This window comes from Chlorocebus sabaeus, chromosome 7 (genome assembly GCF_047675955.1).
Source record: "Chlorocebus sabaeus isolate Y175 chromosome 7, mChlSab1.0.hap1, whole genome shotgun sequence".
NCBI lineage: Eukaryota > Metazoa > Chordata > Mammalia > Primates > Cercopithecidae > Chlorocebus > Chlorocebus sabaeus.
In genome coordinates this window covers 103642004-103658963 of record NC_132910.1, presented here as the reverse complement: position 1 = coordinate 103658963, position 16960 = coordinate 103642004, and the positions used below count along the sequence as shown (strand labels likewise).

Genomic DNA, 16960 nt, shown 5'->3' with positions numbered 1-16960 from the left:
AATTAACCTTCAACTATTTTTTCACATCTTTATAGTTCCAAGCCACATAAAAAGCTATCTAAAAAAAAAAAAAAAAAAAACATGAGTCGCTTACATTGATCTGCATATTTTTCTTTAACTTTTTGCCTCCTCTTTCCGTGCAAACAGTAAACACTGCAGAAAACAGAAGCATTTATGAGAGACTATGCTTGCCCTCACGAAAAAAAAAAGAGTGAGGTAATCAGGATTCCACCTTTTATCCTCTCTAGTTGACTTTCATTCACTTCCATCTCCTTCCAATTCCTGTAGTGCACCTCTAATTCTGGGAAGAATGCAAACATACACTTGCTGAATGAGTACTATATACCTGCACCATTGCTAGGCTTTATGAGGGCTGTAAATGAAAGCATGGTATCTACTCTCACAAAGTCTACAAAGCACCAAAAATGTCTATTATTCTTTCTCTTTACTAAAGTAGCCTATGTTTTGTTTTGAACCCTGAATGAAACAATAACAGGTAAACAAACTGCCTTAAGTCACAAAATAGCTCAAGTTACATTATTTAAAGGTCTCAAAAAGGAGAAATACTGATGAAAGGAGAAACATTAGAAGACTGATGAGCTATGTCTTTACTGCTACACAACTCAGTGTGGTTTAGTAAACAAAGAAGAGAATATCAGAGATGAATAAGGACTGTTTAGGTTAAAGGCAAACACAACCAAATCACGGGGTGAAGAGACAGAAAATATGAACTATAAATAGTAGAACAACACGTTTTTATTAAGGGTAAATGACAAATTCCCTTAGGTGCACTTATCACGCACATATGCAGAAATGTGAGTATTTTATACACCTTACCTACTAGACTAGTACATGGCTAGACTAAGTACATATAAACACATCAATTTTATACCTAAGAACCTAACTCCTGATCTGCCTCAAAATTTAAAAAAGTTCTAAGAGGGAACAAACAAAAACACTAGATGCTAAAGCTTATTACTATAGTACCATACTCAAGGACTACTTGCTTTTACTTTATGCCTTATTCTCGTTATTTGGTTTTCTGGCTTCTCATTTTAGAAGAGAAGCGTTATGAAAAGATATTCCAAAAGCCATGATGTGAGAACCAAAAGAAAACCAAAAAGAGAGAGAGAAAAGCTGCAAAAACAGGTGTATATACTGCAGTAGTCTTTAAGACATTATCAAATTACAGAACAGCATATTCATTGATGTTTCATTTCTTCCTGTTAAGAAATAGGACCACTAGCGGGATGTGGTGGCGTGCGCCTGTAGTCCCAAATGCTTGGGAGGCTGAGGTGGGAAAATTGCTTAAGTCCAGAAGTTCAAATCTAACCTGGCTACATAGTGAGATCCAGTATCTTTAAAAAAAAAATCAGGGGATGGGGAGTGGTTGGGGGGAAGAAATAGGAAGAGTATACTATATTTTCTTCAAATTAAAGTGTTGGGCCTGGTGCAGTGGCTCATGCCTGTAATCCCAGCCCTTTGGGAAGCAAAGGCGGGTGGATCACTTGAGGTCAGGAGTTCGAGACCAGTCTGGCCAACATGGTGAAACTCGTCTCCACTTTAAAAAAAAAAAATTAGCTGGGCATGATGGCACACACCTGTAATCCCAGCTACAGGCAGGCTGAGGAAAGAGAATTGCTTGATCCCAGGAGGTGGAGGTTGTAGTAAGCTGAGACTGCATCACTGCACCCCAGCCTGGGCAACATAGCGAGACTCCGTCTCAAACAAAAACAAAAAGAAACAAACGAACAAACAAATTAAAGTGCTAAGTAAATTACCTGGCAACCATACATAAAAGAGATGTTGAGGTACAAAATCACCTACAGTTTAACAAAAGAACAAAAAACCTAGACTTGAGGCAGTTCAAATTACCAAGGAAGCAAACAGGGATGATAGACAGTTCCTAGGCTAAAAACCCGCTTTTCCTTCCTTTTTAAGCTATAATAACAGAAAAGAGTAAATGTTGCTCAACAACAACAAAAAACCAAAAGTTTTCTCATGGATCTCTGTTTTCTTCTAAATGACAATTACTACTTAAAATAGTCCAACAATACTTCTTTATCGTTTTGAAGAGTTAAATAAAAAACATACAAAGACTAAAGCTTCTTTATAGATTTTACTTTAGACACAGCTGATTACTCAGTTCAAATTCAAACTTGCCTTGACGACAACTGTGGAAAGCCAAAACAAAGAATATCTATGCTATCTGCTGTAGTCTGAATGTTTGTGTCCCTGTCAAATTCAAATGCTGAAATCTTCACCCCCAATGTGATGGTATTAGAAGGTACTAATCACCTTTGGGAGGTGATTAGGCCATGGGGGTACAGTCCTCATAAATGGGATTAGTGCCCCCATAATAAAGGAATGGGAGGGAGCCCTCCCTGTTCCACCATGTGAGGACATAGCAAGGAGCCATTTATGAGTCAGAAGGTGGGCCCTCACCAGACATTTGTACCTTCATTGTGAACTTCCCAGACTCTAGAACTGAAAGAAATAATTCTCTCTTGTTTAAAAGCTACTCAGTTTATGGTATTTTGTTACAGCAGCCCAAAAAGACGAAGACATCATCTAAGAATATAAAATCCTTGAGAAAAGAAGCAATTTTCTATTATTATTTAATAGTAGTAATAATATTATTCTTAAAGCAATGACTTCCAAGCCTTTATATCTGAAGCCCTGACTCTGTTCATACAAACTGTAAACACACATCATCAAATTCCTACCAATTGTTTCCACTTGAGTATTCTGTCATCATTTCTCAAACTAAACACTGGATCAAATAGAAAAAATTCCCAATCCTTTTACCCTTACCGCCTTCAGGCCACACCAGCTTCCTATTTCAATTTTCCGAACCCTGTCATGCAGCCTTAAAATCACCATATTCCTTCCTTCCTGCTGCTATTGCAAAGACCCTAGTTCAGGCTCTTAATCATTTCATTTGGCTATAAAAGATTCCTCATTAGTATGTGTGCTTCTACTTTCTTTCTTCCTTTAAGAAAGAAAGAGTCTTTCTAAATGAGTTTTTCCTGCTACTCTCAACTTTAAAAATTCTTCAATATTTACAAGATAAAATTAGAAGTAAGATCCATCTGACTGACATTTAAAATTTATAGAGATGACCTGGCTGTCTATGAAGGTGTCTCCTTCTTCCCTCCCTGCTCAGTGTAAGTCCCTTCCAAGGCCACAATCCAAAGTCTGTATGTGGTCAAGGCTTGGTATAATCTGGCTTCCAATTACCATTTGATTCTCTCTTCCTTTAAATCACATGAACCTTAGGTTTCACTATGTTAGTCTACTTTTCTATCAAACATGTATATTCTTTTAGCATACCTCTTTTAGTATTACTGTGTAGTGATGATAGGGTGGAATGTCAAAAATATTTTTATATTTAAAATATACAATGTCTATTATCTAAATATTGATATATTCACATCCATTATATATATGACTAAATATATATGACTAAAATGAATATGGATATATGACTAAAATATATAGTGTATATATACTAAAATATATAGTATATATTAGTGTATATATACTATATATATAGTGCATATATAATATATATAGTATATATATACACACACACACATGCACACACACTAAAATAGGTATATATATGACTAAAATGAATGCAATCTTTTGGGCTCAGCTAATGAACACCAGAAGGCTGCACTGGGCTCTGTCTGAATGATGCCAGGCAATTTTTCTGACAATTCTGCTGAAGTTTCCTTTATTGCCACTATAATGTTTTGTGGTGAGTAATTTTCACCCATAGCAGCTTAAAAAATCAGTGAAAGTCCTGGACTAGGTGGATCCCAAAGAAATATATTATTTTATAGGTTTTATAGTAGCCATGAAAGTTTCGAAGGAAACATTAAAGAAAACAGTAAGATACTGACAGTTATAGTTTACTAAAATGCCCTTTGATGTTATGGAGGAGAATATAAACACGACTGTTTCCTGAGAGAACTGATAAACAATTTTAAGAGGGTACCTCGAAGAAAGTACAGTTGAAGACCTGTCATGACTTTACAGGATGTGAAAAGCACAGAAAAAACTACCAATGTGCAATGATGAGACCCATCTTTACAGGACTGCACTACACCTATTCTGTACCATGCTCACTCATTTCCCATTTCCAGAACTGCAATCCTGCATACAAAGCTGAGTATGCAAGTAATAAAGATATGTCAAACATGAGAAATGGTCCTTTTACTTAAACCAAAACACAGGAGCCTATTAGTATATGAATCCACTTCCTGCTGAAACCTACAGCTGGTCCAGTTCAGCCCTCGTTGCTCTAGTCCTTGGATGTGTTCATATATTAAAAAAATGTGGAAAATGGATCTCTTGGCTTCTTCCTTCTAGGTTATGCTAACTGCAGCCCTAAGCTGGACCTTTTAGTTGTTTTTCATTTATCAGTTACTGAGAAGAAGATTGTAGTTCTTTTCCTGAAATCTGTACCTACCATTAATAGAAAAGCTTCAAAATACTCAGAGCATAATCTATCAATATTTCATTTTTTATTTTTTTTATTTTTTTTTATTTTTTTTTTTTGAGACGGAGTCTTGCTCTGTAGCCCGGGCTGGAGTGCAGTGGCCGGATCTCAGCTCACTGCAAGCTCCGCCTCCCGGGTTCACGCCATTCTCCTGCCTCAGCCTCCGGAGTAGCTGGGACTACAGGCGCCCGCCACCTTGCCCGGCTAGTTTTTTTTTGTATTTTTAGTAGAGACGGGGTTTCACCGTGTTAGCCAGGATGGTCTCGATCTCCTGACCTCGTGATCCACCCGTCTCGGCCTCCCTAAGTGCTGGGATTACAGGCTTGAGCCACCGCGCCCGGCCAATATTTCATTTTTTAAAGCACTTGTTACCAATGCCAATCCAAAGATCAATGGCTGTCCATCAAATACTTTTTGCCATGTGTTATATGTGAAAGACTGGGACAGTAGCATTGATAACTTTTATCAAAGAAAGGTAAAGATATTTTGTAAATTTCTAAAAACTCAAACACTGATTACAAATGGAATTCCTTGCAACTGTCATACAAGAGAGTTAAGAGAAACAGAAAAACTGACTCTCTCTCTTTAGGGTGACTTTAAAGTCCACAGAAAGACCTTAAAAGGTAAAGAATTTACCTTATTTTCTTCTAGAAATTTCAGTTTGACAGAAACATCATTGCGCATTTTATCATATTTTTCCTTATGTGCTTGGAAGAGATGCTGTGACTGCTCAATCTTTGGCAGAGTGTTTGCGTCACGTGGTCCAAGATTCAGTTCTTCCAAATCAGTGCGATATGCATCATATTCAATCCTGGAAAGAAGAGAGTAAGTGAAACATACTACAAAAAGAGTAAAATATGTTCAAAAGATGAGATGGAAATATACAATATTCAGTCTCATACTATACAATAATATATAAAATTCTCACACATATTCTACTTGACAGTTTTGAAATCATTATTTCTTTAAAAACAAAGAGCTATTCAAATAAGAACAGGGGAAAAGCTGCTGGTTAATCTCATTAACTATTTCTCCCAAAGCACAGTATTAACTGACAAGTAAAATTTCCCAAATCTAAAAACCAGTTAAAAAAAAATAAATGCAAAACAAGATCAAGGGTAGAACAAATACCCCATGTGAATTGCTTAATACTGATGAGGCAAAGCAGGTAAGGATAGCAGACTCTAGAATGGCATACTAAAACTAACAGAAGTGTAAATAGTTCTGAAAAATGTCTGGGTTAGCAATGCACAACAAAAATGTAATGTGAGCAACACATGTAATTTAAAATTTTCTAGTAGTTACAATGAAATAATAATTAATTTCACCTGTTATCAATATATTTCATTTTACCCAATATATTTAAAATATTAATCATTGTGGCATGTAATCAATATAACAGAATTATTCATGAGGTACTTTACATTTGGAGAGTAGGCAGTGAGTCTTTGAAATCCACTGTGTATTTACACTTCTATCCCATCTCAATTCAGACTAGCCACATTTCAAGTGCTCACCAGACATATGTAGCTACTATACTAGACAACACAACTCTAGATGAATTTCTGTAACATCACTATTCAGAATGTAACAACAGTATTTGTTGTAGAGCATTTACCATCCTGTGTTCTGTGAGATGCCTCACTCTGATATTCTCCCCCCATCAACTCAAATAGTTACCCCACCACTGTCATCACTCCATGATCCTATAATCCCTCATGATAGCTCTATCACAGTGCCTGTCTAAGTATAGCACTACCTTGCTTATTAAAGAGTGATTTATCCAGCAGTCTCAACTATTCGGTACTCAGCAAAGCAGCAGCAGAGTGGCCTCTAATTTAGTCAAGATCAGAATCACAAAGCTTATACCCTAAAACTAAAGCTCCTTATTTGGAGATAATAGGAGTATAATTCACATCTCCTATTCTGGGAATTAACAATACTTTAAATAACATAATCTATATTGTATATATGACTTGAGAAAGAATATATCAGTCCTTCACACTGATCCTAATTTATTCTTAACTCATACTGAATTTAACAGTATGAGTTAAGATTTAATTTAATTGACTCTTTCAGGGTCAAAAGAGAACCATTCATTCATTCACTGATACACTGATTCATTCAACGGTTCTCAAGTGAGCACTTTCTACGTTCCAGGCACTGTGTTAGAAAGTAGAGCTATAAAAATGAACAGATACGTTTATCCTCAAGAAGCTTGTATTCTAGAGGAAGAGAACCTTGTAAACAATTACAACAAAATGAGACAATAAGAACTACCATAAAGGAGGGTAAGGTATAATGGAAATCAAGAGGAATAATTATTTAATTAGATATCTGAAAAGGTATCTCAGACAGAATTAAAATACTATAATTAAAATTTGAAGGATGGTAAAAGCTGGCTAGGTGAATTGGGATAGGGGGTAGAATATTCTGATTCTGAAGAGAATAGCATGGACAAAGGCATAGATTTGTTAGATACAATAGACACACTTGGGAATTCAGTATGTCAGAATCTGAAGCTGGAACATGACAATGGAAAAAATTAACATCAGACAGGCAGGCAGGATTGAAGGTAAGCAGCCCTACAGGCCATGTTAAAGGGTTTAAATTTAATTCAGTAGGACAGGTGATGAGAAGCCACTGAAGAATGTTGATCTGACATAAAAATGACATGACTGTATCAGGACAGAAAGATGACTCTGGTGGTAGTGTAAGAGATGGAGGATAGAATAAACGATTAAAAAATCAGGAGCAAGGAAACCTATTAGAAGACGATGGACATATAAGAAATGAGTCACTGAATGAGGACAAAGGCATTGGAGCTAAGGAGACAAATACAAAAGATTTAGGAGGCAAGACTGACTTGGCAATAGTAACAAGTTAGTTAAATCCATGGGTTCAGGAGCCAAGGCTGAATGACCTCTCTGCTTTTTGGCTCTATCTTGAGCTAGTTATTTCATTTCTTTGTGCTCCAGTTTTTCAATCTATAAACGTCAATAAAAATCTCCACAAAAACTTCATATAGATAAAGCACACAAGACACCTGGTAATAACTGATACCTTTAAAATGCTTATTATTATGGCCAAATTAGAAGAGAGGTATCTAGAAGCAAGCACACTAAAAACAGTAAGAAATAAAACAGAAAAATGTAGAACTAAATAAATAGTAATACATGGTGATTTAATCTAAGGAGAAATATCCTTCAATAGCCTTGGAGCACATTTCTAAACAACAGTGATTAACTTAAACATAATCAAAGTTATAATACTGACCTTATATTTCTTAATTTTACATTCAGAGTTTATAGGTGGTACCAAAGTAAAACTTTCCATAACAGCTTCTCTAACAGTGCTCATTACCACCAAGAAGAGAAGCTCACTAAGTTTTCAAAAAGCAACTTCACTTCAAGGTTGCCCGTCTGAACTGAGTCCATATCAACAAAATTAATGATGGTTACTTTATGGCTTATGTAAAACTTCTAGAGAACAGGTGTCCATATCTGAAAACAATTTGACCACATCTTGACCACAATTGACTCCCTTGTTGGTGCTGTTGTGGAGAAGTGTTGAATGGGCTGTTATAAGATTTTCTATACATGAAGCACCAGAGGGCTAGGAAATACTTGTATACAATGCATAATAGGAAGCATTAAAAGGCCACTCAGGCATTTGCCTAAATTACCACTTTTTGTACTGATCAAATAGATGACCCTTGCCCTAAAAGTCAGTAAATTCTGGCTTTGACAGAGAAGAAAATTCAGCTACTGAAAAACTTTTAACCTTGGATTCTTTTTGACTATTATCCATCAGTAGGCAATGTTTTAGTGTTAACAACTAGCCAATTCCACAGGTACTTCATAAACAACAGAAAAGTCAAACCCCAAGCTAAGCTTAATGGATAAGATCATATATTGTAATTTGAATAAAAAAGGATATATTATGGGATGACATAAAACAAAAACAACATTGCTATTTTTGTTTTTTAAAGTATACACAGAAGCTGTATAAGGGTTTCCTTTAAGAAACCAGCTACCAAGTACATGTAACTTGATTTATAATTTTGTTCAAAGTTCCAAATGAACCTATATACTGTATTTTATAATCTGAGATCTTATACCGCATTACACTTAGGGCACTAATACTCAGGTATAAGGCCTACTGATAAAATGTGAACCATTGGGAACCAACGGGTTCTCATTTTGGCTTTGAAATTGACTACAAGTAAGCAAATCATTTAATTTCTAGAGCGTTTTCTCCTCTACAAATTAATCATAAACTGTTTAGAAATAAAAGTTGAAGGGAAAGAGATTATTATTAACGAAAATATATTTCAAGATAGGTAGACAATTGCAAAGTAGAGAATCTAGATTCACAAAGTTCTTAACTAGGAGGTGATGGGGGTATTTTTGGAAGAAAACAACGTTCATCTTTAAAACCCATAAATGTTAAAACAACCAGAAAGACTAGAAGAAATTTAAAATGATTAGAGATAAAAGAAAGAGTATCATTATGAACAAATTAGGACATTATGAATAAGGAACAGACAAATTTAGAAAAGAATCAAATAAAACTTAAATAAATGAATTTTTAAATTCATATACATAATGAACCCTTTGAAAAATGCAATTTCCATGGAAGGATTTAAATCGAGACTGAAAAACCAATCACTGAGAATGTTATTGAAGACATTTCCACGGAAAGCTATCTTACTAACAGCTATCCTCACCCTTACACCTCCACACAACCACAGCTGTTTGACCTTCATTTTCAAGTCAATAAGAATCTCATACGTTAATACTAAATGGAAAATGACAAAATAAACATGGTATGGGACAGAAGCATCTCTTCCCATGAAAACATCAAAAATTAACTTTTCCAAATGATTTGTGCTTTTACTTAACTGAAGTGTCAGGAAATATATATTTAACAAGCACTCAATTGCAAAAAGACTAGATGAGTTTGGAGATTTTACAGGCATTTCTCATACCATTAAACTAGGATAAGAGGCCAAAGAGTAAGTTATCCTTCTAAAAGGTAAAGTTTACCTTCAACTATGCACAAAAAGAAAATGGAAAATAAGAATTTTGAGCGTTCAAAAGAAAAAAATCTCGGCCGGACGCGGTGGCTCACGCCTGTAATCCCAGCACTTTGGGAGGCCGAGGCGGGCGGATCACGAGGTCAGGAGATCGAGACCATCCTGGCAAACACGGTGAAACCCCTTCTCTACTAAAAACGCAAAAAAATTAGCCGGGCGTGGTGGCGGGCACCTGTAGTCCCAGCTTCTCGGGAGGCTGAGGCAGGAGAATGGCGTGAACCCAGGAGGCAGCGGAGCTTGCAGTGAGCAGAGATTGCGCCACGGCACTCCAGCCTGGGCGACAGAGCAAGACTCTGTCTCAAAACAAAACAAAACAAAACAAAAACAAAAAAACAAAAACAAAAAAAAAAAAAGAAAAAAATCTCAAAAGGGACTAGAATGATACTTAAATAAAAGTGGCAGGACATATGGAGAAAAAATTGGGCCTGGAATCAAAACGTGAAAAGGCTATTATAGATCTGCTACATTTTAGACTCTTCAAAATATTTATTAATGTATTTATTAATATGTATTTTGTTTACCATTTAACAGGATAGTTATGAGACAGGGAAACTGTATGTATATATATATGAATATGGATATATAAAAACCCATTAAAATAGGATGTATAAAAACACTGTATTATAAACAGCTATCAAAATACAAGTCAAATATTTAATTTATATAAAAGGTAAAATTTGAAAGGGTTTGAAGGCTTGCTATAATCTGGATAAATGGAAGATGACTGATATCCTAACAAACAAAAATCACGGAGGTGAAACAAGCTTATTATTCAACAGAAACTGAAAGTATGGGTCTGGCTATTGTGGAAGCAGCGGTAATAAGGATGAAAGGTAAATTTAGGCCAGAGTGTAGAGGACCATGTAATACCTGCCTGGAAGAACACAATGCCCTGTCCTCTTCTAAAGAAGCTGGAGCTGGGAGATCCTCCATTTCCCTACTCACTAGAAGGCACGGTTTGGGCACATGACCAAAGATCAATTAGATAATCTCAAGTCAATGAAGAAAGAATTTGTGGGTATTCAGGAAATTATTTATGGTAGCTGTGGCAGCATTAAGTACTAGAGGCACCCAGCATAGGGGTTCTAATTAGATTCTTCTGAGGCTTAACTTGGCTTTGGTTCTTGGTTGTTTTCAGAATCTTGTTCTCTCCCTTTCTGCCAGTTCTGTGGAGGTATCCTGTAACTTTCCAGTACATTTTTTTCCTGTCGATATTGGCCAGAGTTGGTTTCTGTTGTTTGTAACCAAGAAATTAACTGAATTATATCTGTAAATTCAGACAATATCTGTAATTATATCTACAATATTATATCTGTAAAACAGACAATGTAGTAAAAATGTATACCTTACCTGGCACTTTCATACTGTTTCACAGTCATTAATGTATCTTCAATTGTTTTATTCACCAAAGTGTTCACACTAGCAATGAAAAAATTAATGGCTCCAAGAAGAGTCTCTCCATTTTTAGCCAGCAGCTTCTGGGTATCGGCATTATAGCCAAATTCTTCCTAAAACAAAGAAGTCACCTTAATTTATCCAGTAATAAATCAGTAAAAGTGACTTAAAAATCTCAAGCACTTCACCAATGGGAAAATATGTGATTTAGAGATCTAGCTGTAGCAGTTTTACTTTTTCTTTCAGTCTTTAAGAATCGAAATCACAGCTAGCTATATAATTACTGAAAAAGTCTAATAAACCAAAATTGTCATCAGCTGAGATACATAGCTAAAAGCTAAATAATTTTTATAAGTTACTTTGTAGTAGAAAGAATATTTTCATTTCTACATTTTGTTTCTATTATACTATAAGCACAGCTGTTGGAAAGAAAAATACAGCAGATTATTAATCAGAGAAACTATAACTTTCACAGCCAAATTAGGTAATAATTGGTTAAAACTTTCAGACATAAAACAAAATGCATTTTTTTTGTGTTTTGACTGAATCTCCTCAAAGTATAAATATTAAGAATACATATTTTGTTGTAAACTTGGTGACTAGTTGACTCCCAAGCTCAGCTCTATTTAGGCACACAACTGAGGAAGGATCACTCAACACCAGATTTAGTTCATTCTTTTTGAATAAACTGCATCTCGGTGCAGTAAACATTACATATGACTCCTTCAGATATGGCAAGAACTAATTCTAGCTCTGTATATTCAGCAGTGAAAGCTTTCCAGTGTTAAGTTTTACTAATTAACAGACTAATCAGGAATGCACCTAACCAAATAAAAAATCGATCACGTAATATTTTAAGATGTATCATTTAATTTGATAATTCTCCAGTTTATTATAAAGTACTTTTCAATTTCAGTTGAAACAAATAATATATTAAATTAACTAGAATAGTAGAAGATACAAATTTAATGCTATTGCAATAGCTGTAATTACATTTCGTAGGTGACAAAGTATTCAATAATTCAGAAGATAGCAGGAAAGTAAAATTATCTTTATTATGCTAAAACCATTTTCCATTTAAGAGATGTCCATGTAACTCCACTCTGTACTCGGTCTTCGAAATATTATAGATCTTGATTTGCAAATATTGGCAGATAAAGGACTACATAAAAAGATTACCAATCAATGTATGTGAAAACTAAAATGAAAGGCAGGACAGCTTAAGATTTTTGGCACCAAATTTCCACAAGCTAAGTTACACACTTCACTGAAGTCTACATAAATGTTACTGGAAACAGAAAAATAAAGAGAAAAACATTTTTACAACTTCTAGAAAAAGTTAACAGGACATATTACAACAGTAATCCTTGATATTCAGTAAGAAGTAAAAGGCAAAATAAAACATTAACAAACAGGAAGAAAAATATGAAAGATTTATATACACGCGATAATTGATAAAAAGTAAAGTTAACAGAAGTCAGTTGGGCCTTCTTAAAATGATATGAAATAATCTTAAAAGAAAATCTCAGAATTCCATTTTCATTAAGAGTTCAGTAAATCACAAATATAACAAATTACCTCTTTGAATACTTCTATTATCATTTTCTCCCATCCCTAATAGTTATTTAGAATAATCTTACATGAAGTTCTAGTGACTTCAAACTCAGGTCAGCAAATGCATCTCCAAGTTGCCTTTGGGTATGTACCATCTGGAAAAGCTGGGTCGACAATGTTTGAGCCAGTTTTAAAATATTTTCATATTTTTTCTTGTTATCCCTTAATATATCAATTTGAGCTTCAAGTTCAAGGTCCACAGTTCTTGAGCCGCGGCCTAGCTTCTCAGAGATAATCTGTCGAGTACACTAAAAGTGGAAGATGCATTTTGTTTAGAAAGAAAAAACAAAACAAAATACAAATGCTAGAGCATATGGCATACACCATTTTTTGGATTCAAACAAGCTAGCATAATAAACTGAAAATTGTCAGCTCCCTTAGTTGATCAGGACTCAGAAAGTAAATTCACCAGATGTGTCTAATAATTATTACTAATCAAAGGAAGTTTAAAGACATATCTAGCAAACTTATATACTGCCATAAGAACTCTCACATAATTATTTTGCAAGTTTAGTATATTTGGGTAGATTATCTAAAACAGAGATATTTGACATTAAGACTAATATAGACTGTTAATATAGGAATAATAAGAACACCAAACTACTACTCTCTTATTGCTTTCAAATGTTCTTTTACTTCTGTCTTCCCCCTTAAATGACTTCTATAGATATATATGTGTGAGTATGAATGAGGAATAAAGAAAGAGGAAGGGAGGAAGGAAAGAAAGGAGGGGGAAAAGAGGAAGAGAGAGAAACTACTGAGTTACTTTTACTCAGACAGTGTGGTATTATATTAAGTTATTGTATTCTGCCCCAGAAATAATAATACAGAAACCTATATATATATATAGTCTGAGATGGAGTCTCGCTCTGTTGCCCAGGCTGGATGAAGTGCAGTGGTCCGATTTTGGCTCATCGCAACCTCCACTTCCCAGGTTCAAATGATTCTCTTGTCGGCCTCCTAGGTAGCTGAGATTACAGGTGTGCACCACCAAGCCCAGCTAATTTTTTGTATTTTTAGTAGAGATGGGGTTTTGCCATGTTGGCTAGGCTGGTCTCAAACTCCTAGGCTCAACTGATCCTTCCACCTAGGAAGGCGTGAGTCATTGTGCCCAGCCTAGAAACCTGTAATTTTTAAAAAGTATCTAATTTCAGAACACATGGAAATAAGTTTTCTAGTATTAATGTTTTACTCTCAACTTCATTCAATAATACATTTTAAGAATAACTGGGGCATTAATATATACCTCATCATTAAATGTTATCAGAAATATTCTTAAAAAGTAGTAAAAAATACTACAATTTTGTTGTTGCTGCTGCTGTTGTTTTTTGAGATGGAGTTTCGCTCTTGTTGCCCAGGCTGCAGTGCAATGGCGCAAACTCAGCTCACCACAATCTCCACCTCCCAGGTTCAAGTGATTCTTCCGCATCAGCCTCCCGAGTAGCTGGGATTACAGGCATGCAACACCACACATGGCTAATTTTGTATTTTTAGTAGAGATGGGGTTTCTCCATGTTGGTCAGGCTGGTCTCAAACTCCTGACCTCAGATGATCTGCCCCCCTTGGCCTCCCAAAGTGTTGGGATTACAGGCATGAGCCACCGCACCTGGCCAGTACTACAGTTTTTAAAACTTGGTCTTTATCATGTTCTTCAAAGTTCTGGTTACAGAATTAATGTCTGTGGTAAAAATTAAAATAATGTATGAAATAAGAGGTGAAGTTCCTCTTCCTTTAATCACACTGAATAGCAGAAAACTACTATTAACAGTCTGATAGGTATACTAGACTTTCCTTTAAACATATATAATCTCATATATACATTTTTAGAGTAAACATGAGATTATGCTATATATAATATCCTGAGTATTTCTTTTCTATGAACAAAATAATCTTGAGACTTTTTCTTGTCAGTATACACAAATCTGCTTACATATTTTTCTACTTCCCAACACATTTTCTATTCTCATCAACTAAGGATCCTTATAAACTTTTTTATTTCTTTTTACAAAAGAGTTTTAATTTTTAAAAGTAGAGAGATTCTTAACCACAAATAACAGGACACGTGAGAGACCAAAACCATGGAAGGGGATAAAAGTATTACTGTGGAAAACGTACAAACACTTCTAGGAAATGAAAATCATAAGAGAAACGCTGAACTGAGTATGTGATTTTAACAAGAAAACCATCAGCAAAAAATAATGCCTGAAATATTAACAAGATAAAGGAGATACATAGGTCACTTATTCCCATATTTTTTTTCCACACCAGGGTTTTCCCTATGCAATATTATCAGAGACATTTACTCTATCCACAAGCCAAAGCATGTGGTACTTTCACAGCAACCTAGATATAATAATCCATTAAGTCAGAATTCATTGAAGGAGCATTGTTTCTTAGCACAGTGAGAGAAATGTATTCACTGCTGTCTGAGCGGCCTTTTTTTCCCCACAGAAATAACAGTTATAAGCAGGCATAGAGGTGAAGAATTAATGAGGAAATGTTTTTTGTTTCCAGGAAGCCAAAGCAGTGGGAAGAGTAAGATGATACTGATTACAAGGCAAATTAAGGTAAACTGGACACTTGAAAGAAGTTGTAAAACTAGACTCACATATATTCCAATTTGATAATTCTACACTCTTCAGCAAAACCTAAAGAATCTGGAAATGAGAGTACTACAGATTCCCTAAAGGAGCTTTGTAAAGAAAGTTGTAGTGAGAAGATATAAAGTTGCTACCGATTTCCCAACTCATCAGGGTCCTAGAGGAAGTGTCTTAGATGATCTCTACAGTGGATTTTTATTTAAATTGCTTTGTAGTATATACTGAAATAAAAAGTAATATTGGAGATCAGTATATATTATAAAGCAAGTTTAAAACAGAGGAGAATTAAGAATCTAAATTCTTTAACCTTCCTCAGAGTCCCTGAAAATGGAGATCACTTACAATGAGCTGGTGGTCCTATTCAGTTTTCCATATGAATGAAAAATTCATTTTGAAGAATAGGACAAATGATGCTAAACTGAAGAGGCAAAAGGAAGCTAAAGTAAATTACTGACCTATGTTGATTCTCTACTTGGGGGAGGGTGGGTGAAATACAGTGACAGTGTACAAAATACCATATCAGCATTATACTGGTTTATGAATTTATGCAACAGTCAGCTGTGTACTCTGAGTATTTAAGTAGTGTATTAGTCCATTTTCACGCTGCTGATAAAGACATACCTGAGACTGGGACTAAAAACAATTTTAATTGGACTTAAGAGTTTCACATGGCTGGGAGGCCTCAGAATCATAGCGAGAGGCAAAAGGCACTTCTCACATGGTGGCGGCAAGAGAAAATGAGAAAGAAGCAAAATTGGAAACCTCTAATAAACCTATCAGATCTCGTGAGACTTATTCACTATCACAAGAACAGGCAAGACTGGCCCCTATGATTCAATTACCTCTCCCTGGGTCCCTCCCACAACACACAGCAACTCTGGGAGATACAATTCAAGTTGAGATTTGGGTGGGGACACAGCCAAACCATATCATTCTGCCCCTGGTCCCTTCAAATCTCAAGTCCACACATTTCAAAAGCAACCATGCCTTCCCAACAGTCCCCCAAAGTCTTAACTCATTTCAGCATTAACCCAAAAGTCCACAGTCCAAAGTCTCATCTGAGACAAGGCAAGTCCCTTCTGCATATGAGTCTGTAAAAATCAAAAGCAAACTAGTTACTTCCTAGATACAATGGGGGTACAGGTATTGGGTAAATACAGCCATTCCAAATGGGAGAAATTGGCCAAAACAAAGGGGTTATAGGGCCCATGTAGTCCAAAATCCACCAGGGCAGTCAAATTTTAAAGCTCCAAAATGATCTCCAGGTCTCACATCCAGGTCACGCTGATGCAGGAGGTAGGTGCCTATGGTCTTGGGCAGCTCCACCCCTCTGCCTTTTCAGGATACAGCCTTCCTCCCAGCTGCTCTCATGGGTGGGCATTGAATGTCTGAGGCTTTTCCAGGTACATGGTGCAAGCTGTCGGTGGATCTACCATTCAGGGGTCTGCAGGATGGTGGCCCTCTTCTCACAGCTTCACTAGGCAGTGCCCCAGTAGGGACTCTGTAGGGGGACTCTGATCCCACAATTTCCTTCCATACTGCCCTAGCAGAGGTTCTTCATGAGGGCCCCACCCCTGTAGCAAACTTTTGCCTGGGCATCCAGGCGTTTCCATATCTCTTCTGAAATCTAGGCAGAGGTTCCCAAACCTCAATTTCTGACTTCTGTGCACCCGCACGCTCAACATCATGTGAAAGCTGCCAAAGCTTGGTGCTTCCACCCTCTGAAACCCAAGCTCTACAATGGCC

General features: G+C 36.0%; 1 protein-coding gene across 4 annotated transcripts in view; it reads right to left on the bottom strand.

The window, feature by feature from the left end:
* The window catches only part of ARFIP1 (ARF interacting protein 1), a 125906-nt gene that overhangs the window by 18355 nt on the left and 90591 nt on the right, over positions 1-16960 (bottom strand). For all 4 annotated transcript variants that reach the window (XM_008000010.3, XM_008000009.3, XM_008000008.3 and 1 more), the window contains 3 exons: positions 12641-12862; positions 10956-11113; positions 5144-5318 (listed from right to left, as the gene is read on the bottom strand). In XM_008000010.3, the coding sequence (XP_007998201.1) occupies positions 5144-5318; positions 10956-11113; positions 12641-12862 (555 nt within the window). The remainder of the gene's footprint in view (positions 1-5143; positions 5319-10955; positions 11114-12640; positions 12863-16960) is intronic.